This window comes from Schistocerca piceifrons, chromosome 10, assembly GCF_021461385.2.
Source record: "Schistocerca piceifrons isolate TAMUIC-IGC-003096 chromosome 10, iqSchPice1.1, whole genome shotgun sequence".
In the NCBI taxonomy this organism is placed as follows: Eukaryota; Metazoa; Arthropoda; class Insecta; order Orthoptera; family Acrididae; genus Schistocerca; species Schistocerca piceifrons.
The window spans coordinates 126,223,354-126,236,484 of NC_060147.1; the positions used below are offsets into that span (position 1 = coordinate 126,223,354).

General features: G+C 44.9%; 1 protein-coding gene across 1 annotated transcript in view; it reads left to right on the forward strand.

Moving 5' to 3' along the window:
• Positions 1–461: 461 nt before the first annotated feature.
• Positions 462–13,131, forward strand: part of LOC124719047 — a 29,050-nt gene continuing 16,380 nt past the window's right edge. Inside the window, exon 1 of the mRNA XM_047244718.1 lies at positions 462–854. Within this exon, the coding sequence (XP_047100674.1) occupies positions 760–854 (95 nt within the window). The 5' untranslated portion in view covers positions 462–759. The remainder of the gene's footprint in view (positions 855–13,131) is intronic.

Consider the following 13,131-nt stretch of genomic DNA (forward strand, 5'->3'; position numbering starts at 1 on the left):
CGTGCCACGCCTCGTTTGCATCACTTAAGCGCGGTGAATAACGCTGGCGGCGCGGGAGGAAGTTCCAGAGGCCAGCTCAGCGTCGCGGTGCGTCACGGCGGCGTCGGCTTCGCAAAGGTCGGCCGCCTCTACCTGGAAGCCGGCGCTAGCCGGAATGGAAGGGCGACGCCGGCGGCGCCAGACGCCCAGCATCCGCGTCCCGGTCTGCGACCGCACCACCGTCACAGATAAGACTTCCTATCGTCCCGCCGTATCCGGCGACCCACCGTCTGAGAGGTGTACTCGGCAGAGGGGGGGAGGGGAGGGGGAGGGAAACCACAACACGGCGTGCACCTCCCCCGCCCCCCCCCCCCCCCCCGCCGTCTGCTCCCACCTCCCGACACCCCACTGACGTCAGCACACCGGCGGCCGCCCCATTAACAAGGCGATGAGTCCTCCACCGTAGACCAGTCGCGAACGCGCCTCTGCTCTGTTGCCTTGTCCTACAACAGGTGTTCCTCGCACAGGATCTCCGCCGTAGCCCAGAAGCCGGAGTTCTGTACCTCTAACTGCAAAACTCCGCCAGAGATAAGTTTCTCTGGACCGAAAACGAAACCCTGTGGTACTTCGTCTCAAGCTTCGCTCTACGCTACTCGAGTCAGAGAAAGTCATTCTAGAAGGCTCTAGTGCTCCTGTGTCGTGCATTCCGGTCTGTCTAGGACGGGGGAGCAGTCGTGTTGGACCAAAGTTTCATCCGTGCGGAATTCGAACCACAGAAAAATGCAGCTGGGATCTGCGACAGTCTTGCTGCTCTTGACCAGCCTGGTCGTCGTAACTGCTGGGGAGAGACAGCGGTTTTGCTACAAGAGAGTGGGGTAAGTCTACCATACATTTTTCAAGTCACTGGTGCTTCAACTGCTCTTATGCTGCCTTCTGTCTTACTGTGCTAATCTTTACATCTCTGCTCAACAATTATGCTTGCTATTATCTCCTCTACTGTTCTTTCCACCTCCATTAACAGTTACAGGATACCATAGCAGATTTTCTACAGACTTTTTCCTTCCTATGGCGAGAGTCTTCCAGGGACTGCTATTCTTACCAACACGTTTTGCTTCTTCTCTATTTCATATACCTCCTAGAGCTGTACTAATTTTTTTCTTCACATGTATGTAAACATTGTTTAGAATGTTGTATTAAGACACTGTATATATGTCAATTTCAAGATTTTCTTTATCCAAATGCATTATGCGTATGTCTGACTTTCCAAACAGCGGTCTCAAATGGCACCATGGCACCAGGCTGTTCCATGGAACACAATTGCTTGTTTAACTTGTCCCTGAAGTTAGCCTTTTACTTTATTCGATACTATAGCAACCTGTTGTTAGAAAATATTTCAAAAAACGATAACCTTGTAAGGGTACAGCCCCTATACGTGTAATAAATGCAACATTATCTCTATGCAACAGTGCTTTTTGGCGCAATCGGCAAAGGGACCATACGCACCTTTTGGTGTGCTGGTGGACGAGCTTTTGGTACACAATATCAGCGCAGTATGTGTGCTTGGAACTGTTTGCACTAAATAGTGTACATCTTCGTACATCCATAGTTGAAATGGAGGACAGTGGGACGTAAGATGGTATAAATTTATATTAAAAATGAAGAAATTCCTCCAGCTGTATTTAAGGTGTAGATTTTATTTTGGCAATTAGTTTCAACGTTGTAACAACGTCATCTTCAGGCCCAACACTTGTTAATGTCAGTGAGTTACTACCAACCTTCCACACGGAGTACGTCCGTATCTCACCACTGACTTCTAGTATCAGCTGCACGCAGTTGACGTCAACAAGTGTTGGGCCTGGAGATGACGTTGTTACAACGTTGAAGCTAGTTGCCAAAATAAAATCGCACCTTAAATACAACTGGAGGAATTTATTCATTTTTAATATAAGTAGTGTAGAAGTTTCACTCAAATTGTGTTTTCGTAATTTACCGGTATACGTCCTCCAAGCATAGACTTATGTTTTGGGAGCAGTGGAGCTCACCACACAAGTAAAGCATAAAATCTACTGCAGTCTTCCTCTATAGTTTTCACTCCCTGCTGCTCTCTCTAGTACCATGGAACCTCTTCCCTGATGTCTTAACACATGTCCTAGTACCCTATCCCTTCTTGTTGTCTGTCTGCCTCGTACACTCCTTTCTTCACCGAGTCTGTGGGGAATATCACCTTTCCTTATCTCGTCAGACTAAGTAATTCTCAGTATCCTTCTATTGTACCACATACGAAACCCTTCGACTCTCCACTGTTTAGGTTTTACCACTGTCCACGATTCATTACAATACAATGCTGTGTTGCAGATGTACATCTTCAGAAATTTGTTCTACAAATTAAGGCCTATGTTTGATACTGGAGACTTGTCTTGCCCAGAAATGCCTACTTTGCCTGTCCTAGTCGAATTTCTGTGTTTTCTCTGCTCCATCTGTCGCGGGTTATTCTCCTTCCAAGGTAGCAGAATTCCTTCACTTCCTCTACTTCGGGGTCACTAATTTTCATTTTAAGTTATTGTCAATGCCACTTCTGCTACTGTTCACTGCTTTCGTCTTCCTTCGACTTACTCTCAATCCATATTCTGTACTCATACAATTCAACAGATATTGTAACTCTTCCTCACATTCCGTGAGGATAGCAATGTCATCAGTTAATATACCGTTTATATCCTTTCACACGGAAATTTTAATCCAACTCTTGAACCTTTCCTTTCTATCCGTCATCCTTTCTTCATTGTTTAGATTGAACACTAGGAGTGAAACACTCCACCCTCTTTTACATCGTTTATAAAGCGAGCACTTCGTTCTTGGGCATTTATTGTTCCCTCCCGGTCTTGTACATACATAAATTACGTGTCTTTCCCTATAGATCACTCCTGTTTTTCTCAGAATTTCGAATATCTTGCACCATCTCACAATGTCGAACACTTGGATGTTGCTATTTTTTTTTTTTTTTTTATGACTTGCTTCGGTTATCAAGAACTTCTGATGCCTTTCGAAGACCAAACTCACAGCACCTCGACTTTCTTTTCCATTCTGTGCACTACGTGAACATTATTAACAATATTGAGGACCACCTGCATCCGAACATGCTCGGTGTCCACTCTGACACCATTGTCCGTGTCACCAAGCTAGAATCGTGATATAGTGATTTGAGGAGCATGATGGTCAACTCATGTTAATGTTTTGCTCACTAAATTCGCCTAATCCGCGCCCGGCTGAACCAGTACGCTAAAGAAGGTGGTCATGATGTTTTGATTTGTCGCTGGAAGTGTTTAAAGTGTCGCGTATGATGACGTACGATGTGAGAGACTGACGTATACTCTTGCTAGTACCTCATATTCTTAGAAGCTTCCCTATGCGAGAAAAATGCTTCTTTGGGAAGGAAAAATTGACGTTGATGGCTAGTGTTTCTTCATAAAATAGCATAAAGTAGGCCTATGTTGTTTCTGTCCAGAGATTTTGCTCGGTGAGTGTTAATTTCATAGACATCTTGTCCGCTGCAGGTGGTCTAGTAGCAAGCGTTGCCTCCTCTGGATCACAGGCTCATGGGTTCGATTCCCGGCAGAGTTGGTGATTTTCTCCGCCCGGGGACTGGGTGTTTGTGTTGCTGTCATCATTTCATCATCATCATCGTCATTATCATCATTCGCACAGTGGCTAGACTGGATTGGGTAAAAATATTGGACTGCGTAAAAACTAGGACTTTGTACGGGCGCTGATGACCGCGCAGTTAAGCGCCCCACAAACCAAACATCATCATCATTGATGTCTTGGTAGTTTTCGTGGGTAATATTTCGCATTTGCCATTCTGTATGTGATACTATCCTATGTGGCAGGTATATACTGTACAGATGTAGATTAGCGCTGAGTACGAGTATTGCTACAAGACGTTCTGGTGAGTGCATTGCAAGTTGCTTACCATGTGCAACAGCGGTACAAAACTTGTATGCCTAGCCACCTTTATGCGGAGACGGATGTGGAACATTTGGAGTGTTTACCTTTTCCAGCTTTTCGACTTTCTCAGGAAGGTCAACTGCTCAACTAACGAGAAGTTTTTCTGCGATTATGACCACTGAAAATGTCAGTGACATTTCTGTAGTATCCAACACCAAGGTATTCATAGGTTTGGGCTTCATTATACCTACTCATGTATGGAGAAGTTTGAACAGTACTCCATCTAGCAATTTTGTTGATACGACCGTTTTCCGATGTCAGCATATAAATATTCGTTTTACAAACTAAAGAGCCTTTTTCTTGTTGCAATGTGACGCTTATTTACGTTCCAGATGCGTTTTACCTTTTAAACTAAAGGTGTCTATAGAGTTTTTCTCAGAAATTATACAATTTTGTATTTAGGTGTGATACTTGGAAACATGGAACATTTCACACCACAGTATTTATACGAATAAAATGTTACTCGTCTGTGCAGGAATAGCCTATGTTTTCTCTCATCTGGTCACAAATTTCGGAAGAACAAACTAGTAGCCGGCTGGGGTGACCGAGCGGTTCTAGGCGCTACAGTCTGGAACCACGCGACCGCAGGGTAGCAGGTTCGAATCCTGCCTCGTGCATGGATGTGTGTGACGTCCTTAAGTTAGTTAGGTTTAAGTAGTTCTAGGGGACTTATGACCTCAGCAGTTAAGTCCCATAGTGCTCAGAGCCATTTGAACCAACAAACGAGTAAATGCGTGTAACACTTTAGTAAATATTATGATGAAACAGTTTCGAACTTTTAAGATTCACGTCTTAACACAAACTGTATTACTACCCTGAGAATCCCTTCAAAATGAAAAGCGTCTGGAAAGTAAGTAGGCAGGGTGGTCAGAAACAGCCCGAAAAGCTTGGGAGGCTATTGCAAGGTAATCTATGCCGAGAAAGAGTTGATAGGAAAAAAATAAAAAAATAAAAAAATTGATACGGTGAGTCGTTTCTGGTTTAATTAACATTGACGTTGGCTAATCAGGTCGTTTTGTGAGCAAATCATGCAACCTGCAACAGACGGTGTTGTCAATCGTGTTCTTCATTTGGTTAGAAAAAAAATAAATACAGAAAATAAAAAAGGAAAGCACTGGCAAGCACCGAGTTAACTTCGACGCCACTCAACTCGGAAAGGGCGCAACGTAACGGATTTCGTTTTTCCTTAACAATTACCGCTCAGCATAACCTATCCTGCAACACCCTTATAAGCTCCTCAGACTGTTTCTGACCACACTGTATATTATGCAGTATGTCCCAAGCAAACCTCACCATCCCAAATAACATCTTACGCAGAAAGATAGAAAAATATATCGAGCAAGCGCTGTATGGCTACCAGGGGTAAATCAACCAACACGATTGTCTTCCGTGTAACTTTCTTCGTCACAGGGATATGAACTGAGGTACGTCTTTTGTGAATAGCGTTGTACATTTTTTATTCGGGAATGACCTTCTCTCCTCAAGACATGTTCAAAATCGTATCGCAGTGTACCGTCCACGTGGACATTTAGTTATTAAGAACGTAACACCAAACTGACTTTGAGTCTCCTGTGCTTGGACACAGTGCAGGTATCCAGCGTAACGTTAAGTCGTCTCCTAGCTGGAAACGACAGAAAACAAATTGAAGCACCAAGAAAATATAGGCAGGTCACTGATTTGACGGTCTTAAAAAAAAAATTCAAATGTGTGTGGAATCTTATGGGACTTAACTGCTAAGGTCATCAGTCCCTAAGCTTACACACTACTTATCCTAAGGACAAACACACACACCCATGCCCGAGGGAGGACTCGTAACTCCGGGGCGACCAGCCGCACAGTCCATGACTGCAGCGCCATAGACCGCTCAGCTAATCTCACGCGGGTTTGACGGTCTTCATCTAAAGGTGTAGAGCGCCGACAGTAAAAAGAACATCGGAGAAGTAGTTCTGGTTGACGAGGATTTCCTTCTGACAGAAACTGTTCACGTTTCTGGAAGTGGATTGCACCCAATTTCTGATGTAAGAGTACATGGTAAAGGTGGACGGTTCTGGTCACGTGTTAGACTACGATGCAGACAAGTTTTGTGAATGTCAGTCGCTTGTTGAGGCTGTACTGTGCTCATGTGTGAATTGATCCCTACAGAAGCGAGTACAGTAACTCTGGCGGCTTCGTTTGTACGTTTGTACGAGTTCTACAACGACTGTGTTGTCTCGGGCTGAAACTTCCCGTTTCCTGAATATTCAGAAGACGAGAAGACATTCGTCGAGGAGGTGGTTCCTATGCAGAGTACTCCCACCTGATTAGCTTTACACCAACCTTTAACCACAGTACAAGAAACATAATGATTGCACACTTTTTAGTCAAGGACCGCCGTTACTGTACACAATACGTCGTTTAATAGTAATACAGTTCTGCGCTACTTGCACCCGTCTTGCAGTTACTGTTGTGATAGTTTACATTCTCCATAGATGACCAGCATTTCCATTTTCCTTTCGTTCGTGTACAGTCTACACACAAATCATCTGATGACGGGTATGCGTCTTTTTTTTTTTTTTTTTTTTTTTGTTAGTTGATACCATTCTGAAGAGGTCTCGAAGAGAGGAAGTGGACTACCGAACACATAATATAGGCTGCCATTTAAAACAGACGTAGTGCCATTCATATCTTGTTGACGAACAAAGTTACAAGATATCAGTCAAGCTGGTTAGTCTTTCTCTGGTAGGTCAACAACATATGTTTGGAATATTTTTACTGTGCCGTTCCTCAGTGGGTAAAAACTGAATCCTAACAGGATCGCTTCGTCGTCCGTTTGTGTGTGCGTGTGCGTGTGTGTGTGTGTGTATATATATATATATATATATATGTGTGTGTGTGTGTGTGTGTGTGTGTGTGTGTGTGTGTGTGTCTGTGTCTGTGTGTGTGTGTGTGTGTGTGTGTCCGTCTGTTAAGACCCTTTGTCTCTGGAAAGGTAAGCGCACCAAGTTCAAATTTACGTCACATACTAAGGCCTACGATCTCTTGGCAGTGTAAAATATTTCAGCTTCTAAATCAATGCAGTCAAAAGATACGGCCATTTATGTCACATACGTTGGTACTGGCAAACTCACTCATCGAAACGTATAGGACGTTTGGCCGGAAGCAAGGTGTCGCAGTACAAATAAAGGAAAAAATCCGAAATTTGTTGAATTGTAATTGTATCACATAAGGAAAAAATCTTTTCGCCATTAGAACTTAACGCTGCTTTCATCACCCATCAAAACCAATACAGAAAAATATTTTTGCACGCAAACATGACATGTAAGTTGTAGTCGTGTTTAGGAAATAAATAAAATATAATTTATTGAATCTTCTTTCTTTATATACCGTACATGAACTGAAGTCAGCTGCTCGCTTCTTTTTCTGTGTCCACGCTAGTATGAGGAATTTCTGTAGACATTTTGATACTGTCTTGGAATTCCCTGGACCGATATCTTGCCAGTGTCGTATCGATAACAGCCCGATATCGTCGATATTGTAGATTCCCGTGATGGATGTATAATCTACACAGGGTACTATCTACACTCCTAGGGAGTGAGCACGTAATATTTTGATTGGGAAAGCATATCCGGAAACGTACCGTTTGCGCTCTACGGCGGTTCGGTTCAGATATGCCATTCATCCTTCCCTTCAAGCTTATTTGTCCTGCATCATGATCTTCGTACAAAACGTACAGGACCCACTCTAGGAGGCTGTGCCACTGAATATCAGTCGGATTGGATTGGTGGTAAGCCGGCCGGTGTGGCCGAGCGGTTCTAGGCACTTCAGTCTGGAACCGCGAGACCACTACGGTCGCAGGTTCGAGTCCTTCCTCGGGCATGGATGTGTGTGATGTCCTTAGGTTAGTTAGGTTTAAGTAGTTCTAAGTATAGGGGACTGATGACATCAGCAGTTAAGTCCCATAGTGCTCAGAGCCATTTGAACCATTTTTTTGGATTGGTGGTAAGTTCCTATGGGACCAAACAGCTGAAATCATCGGTGCCTAGACTTACCCACTACTTAATCTACCTTAAACTAACTTACGCTAAGGGCAACACATACGCACATGCCCATCCGACAGGGGGACCCGTGCGAACCGTTACAAGGCCCCTGAGACCGCGCGCCCACCCCGCGCGGCGTATCTGTCAGCATAATGGTACACCACTTCTCTTCTGACGAGTAGGTCGGAGACAGACGATGTGGTCAAAGATGGGTAGGCCGAGGTGAACCAAAAGCGTGGCTGCCGTGACCGCCGGGTTTTACTTCTATGGGCTACTTCCTGTGGAATCGTAAGTATAATTTACGGGCAGAGGAATAGAGGCAGTTGAATATCTGCTGACTCGAGTTCTGGACGCTTTGCTAGAAACTGAAGACACTTCAGATGGGATGGACCGTGTGTACTAGGAAATTGTTCATAGGTACAGTGTTGATGGTCGCCGCATCGAGCCGCTGTTGAAATGCATCAGTACTGCTCTGAACGTACAGTATGCTGGACTCCTTTTGGAATAGTGTAAACACGTAATGTTGAAGTGTTAACACAAACGAATGGCCTTAAGTGGTAAATGGATGTTTCATTACGTTTCCTTGGAAACTGTTACCTAATTACTGTACTGCGTCAAGCCTAATTCAATTCCTCACGCAAAAGTGGATGAGTTGGTTGGTTGGTTGATTCGGGACAGGGGACAATACAGCGAGGTTATCGGTCCTTTTAGATTAGGGAAGGATGGCAAACGAAGTCGGCCGTGCCCTTTCAAAGTAACCATGCAGGCATTTGCCTGAACCGATTTAGGGACATCATTGGGAAACCTAAATCAGGATGCCAGAATGAGATTTTTACTCTGCAGCGGAGTGTGCGCTGGTATGAAACTTCCTGGCGGGGACATGGCTTATGGTTCAAATGGCTCTGAGCACTATGCGACTTAACTTCTGAGGTCATCAGTCGCCTAGAACTTAGAACTAATTAAACCAAACTAACCTAAGGACATCACACACATCCATGCCCGAGGCAGGATTCAAACCTGCGACAGTAGCAGTAGCGCGGTTCCAGATTGAAGAGCCTAGAACCGCTCGGCCACAGCGGCCGGCTCCGAAGGTGGGTTCCTATTTAAAATATTGTGTAAGTAGGCTGTTTAGGTTTCAATATTGGTAACACCACGTAGTGCTCTGTATGAAAATTACTGTCTGTGCTGTGTGCTCTCTGTGGCTGGTTTGCGTTGTTGGAATTTGCTATTGTAGTGTTGGGCAGTTGGATGTGAACAGCGCGTAGCGTTGCGCAGTTGAAGGTGAGCCGCCACCAGTGGTGGATGTGGGAGAGAGATGGAGGAGTTCTGAGAGCGGATGATCTGGACGTGTGTCCATCAGAGACAGTAAATTTGTAAGACTGGATGTCATGAACTGCTATATATGTTATGACTTTTGAACACTATTAAGGTAATTACATTGTTTGTTCTCTATCAAAATGTTTCATTTGCTAACTATGCCTATCAGTAGTTAGTGCCTTCAGTAGTTAGAATCATTTATTTAGCTGGCAGTATTGGCGCTCGCTGTATTGCAGTAGTTCGAGTAACGAAGATTTTTCTGAGGAAGTGATTCGTGAAAGGTATAGGTTATTGTTAGTCAGGGCCATTCTTTCGTAGGGATTATTGAAAGTCGGACTGCGTTGCGCTAAAAATATTGTGTGTCAGTTTAGTGTTGATCAGAATAAGTAAAGAGAGGAATGTCTGAGTACGTTCAGTTTTGCTCAGCTGTTTGAAAAGCAAATAATGTAGGAGGTTTATCAGCACAGTCATTCATAAATTTTTCTAAAGGGACGTTTTATAATTGTATACTCACTCCCCCCTGCCCCAAAAGTCCAAGAAGTCTGTAACGGAAATTTCCGAACACCCTGTATACATACTTAAGTTTTTACAGAACGCTCAGTGCGCTAGTCCTATTCGCACTTCGCCAATTTCCTTTTATTTTGGACAGGAAATTTGTTTGAGGTGGTCAACCCAAGTCAGATGCATTGCATTGCGTTTGAATCTAGAAAGCCCTCTCTAGATGTTCCAACACTTGCTTGCTACCTCCGTGGCAGAACGCGCTACCACAGTGTCACGTGTGCACTGTGGCCAGGGCATTGCCCAGCTGTGTGCTTCGGTCACTTATCACCTAGGCTGCCGTTGTCGGTTTCCTCGTGCGGTCGGTTAAGGAGAATGTGGCCACTACAGCAGCGCAAACCACCGGCCACGTTTCAGGAAGCAGGCGTTTATCTTTTCGCGCAATCCGGTGGAAACTGGCCAATCGCCGGCACGTATTTCCGGAGACCCGTTCAGAGAAACAGTAACGTCCTCAAATCGAAGGTCGGTGATGATGTTGACGTTGGTTTGGGGGGCGCTCAACATCGTCGTCATCAGCGCATGTACAAGTTACAAACTCTTTCCATTTCCAGTCTCAGCATTCCCCAAATTGTGATAAGATGATGAGGACAACATAAACACCCTGTCCCCGACGCGGCCGGGAATGGAACCCGGGACCCCGTGATCCAGAGGCACCAATGCTAACCACTAGACTACGAGCTGCGGACTCGTTGGTTGGTGAGGAGTGTTACCAGTCGATGGTGGCCCTACTGCAGCTTCGTTCTTCCCTTCTTTCCTCCTGGTATTTCTTCGTTGTTTCAGTGTATTTCTTCTTCCTTTACTCAGACTACTTGCTGGTTCTTTTCTTTTCCTCCTTACCTTGGTAAATGTACGAGGATCACTCCAAAAGAAATGCGCACTATTTTTTTTAAATCCATCTTTTATTCTACATATTTGAAAGTTTTACAGTGTGTAGATACATCCTTTAGGAACAATATTTTCATTTCTCCACATAATTTCCATCCCTCTCAACTGCCTTACGCCATCTTGGAACCGGCGCCTGTATAGTCGCACGGTAAAATTCTGGATCAACCTGTTGGAGCCACTGTTTGGCAGCGTGCACAAGGGAGTCATCATCTTCAAACCTAGTTCCACGAAGAGAGTCTTTCAGTTTCCCAAAGAAACATGGAGCCAGATCAGGACTGTAAGGCTGGTATTTCAGTGTTGTCCATCCGAGTTTTGTGATTGCTTCCATGGTTTTTTGACTGACATGTGGCCTTGCATTGTCGGGCAACAGCAAAACGTCCTGCTGTTGCCGATGTGGTCGAACACGACGTAGTCGAGCTTGAAGTTCCTTCAGTGTCGTCATTTATGCATAAGAATTTATGGTGGTTCCACTTGGCATGATGTCCACAAGCAAGAGTCCTTCGGAATCGAAAAACACCGTAGCCATAACTTTTCCAGCAGAAGGCGCTGTTTTGAATTTTTTTTTCCTGGGTGAATTTGCATGATGCCACTCCACTGATTGCCTCTTCGTCTCTGGTGAAAAATGATGGAGCCATGATTCATTACCTGGCACAATTCTTCCAAGAAATTCATCTCCACCATTCTCGGACTGTTCCAAAAGTTCGCTGCATACCGTCTTTCTTGTTTCTTTGTGTGCCACTGTCAATATCCTGGGAACCCACCTGGCACAAACCTTTTTTTAACGCCAACACTTTCAGTATTCTGCAAACAGTTCCTTCCCCTATCCCAACGTTGCGTGACAATTCGTTCACTGTGATGCGTCTGTCAGCAGTCGCCAGTTCGTTAAGTCTCTGCACATTGTGTGGAGTGTGTGCAGTACGAGGCCTGCCGCTGCGAGGACAATCCTCAATATTGCCGTGCCCGCTTTCATCACGTAACCTGCTTGCCCACCGACTAACTGTACTGCGATCGACAGCAGCATCTCCATACACCTTTTTCAACCTCTTGTGGATGTTTCCCACTGTCTCGTTTTCATAGCACAGGAATTATATCACAGCACGTTGCTTCTGACGAACGTCAAGTATAGCAGCCATCTTGAAGACATGCTGTGACGGCGCCACTCACGGGAACAGGCTGAACTAAGTTTGAAAACAAGCGGGAAGTATGTATCTACACACTGTAAAACTTTCATACATGCAGAATGAAAACTTTATTTTTACAAAAATAGCGTGCATTTCTTTCGGAGTGACCCTCGTACATTTTTCGAAGTTACCCGCTGTACACCTCTTTTTCCACTACTAACCCCCATCGAACGTCTGATTACCTTACAACCTGAGTAACGAGTTCACCAGGAACATTTCAACCCTTCTAAAACTGCCCGACAACTGGTGATGTGATTCTGAAGGATCAACCGCAGCTAAACCAAGCTGCCCTCAATAATGTCGGACAGAGATTGTCGAGCACTACTGAGGATCAAGATAAAAAGTCGCATGAAGTCAGGGGAAGGAATCACTTGTGAGTTCCAGAGTGCTGCCAGCAGTCCAACTAGCACAATGACTGTGCGTAGGGAGTTCAAAAGAATGGGACACAGTGGTCGAGCAGCTCTTCATAAGCTTCACATTTCTGTAGCCAATGGTAAGCGACGTTTGAGGTGGTGTGAGAGCGATGTCACTGGGCAGTGGCTGACTGGGAACGAGGGATCTGGTGTGACGTAACACGCTATAGCCTGTGGTAATCCGATTCAGCGTTTGGGTTGGCCAACGCATGGAAAACGCTTGTTGATATCATGTATACCGCCAACAGTGATGGACGAAGGAGGTGGTGTTATTGCGCAGAGGTCCATTTCGTGGTCCCCGAGTTGAAGACATTTAATAGCATGGTATACAGTGTAGGGTACAGCATCTGTGAGGCAATGATTTGAGAACAAAAACATTGTTGAAATGGACTAACCTGCCCAAATCCCAACCTGAATCCAGTGATACACCTTTGGGGTCCAAACCCCATTGTCCAGCATCATTACGATCTTTGATTTCGGCACTCTGGGAAGAATGACCTGCCTTACCTCCAGAGACATTCAGACACTTCATTGAAAGCGTCCCCAGCAGAGATCAGGCCATCACAAAGGCGAATGGTGGGCACTCCCCATACTAGTATCCTCCTGCTGCCAGATACTTTTGAACACATAGTGTACATGAAACAAATGGGAAGAATCTCTAAATAAAACTGGCCCAGACAACATTTAGAATGAGGATGGCCCAGAAAATGGACTGAGAGGCATGTAATACATACTACTAAACTGCACACTTGCTCAGAGTTTGCCGTGAAATACTGGGGA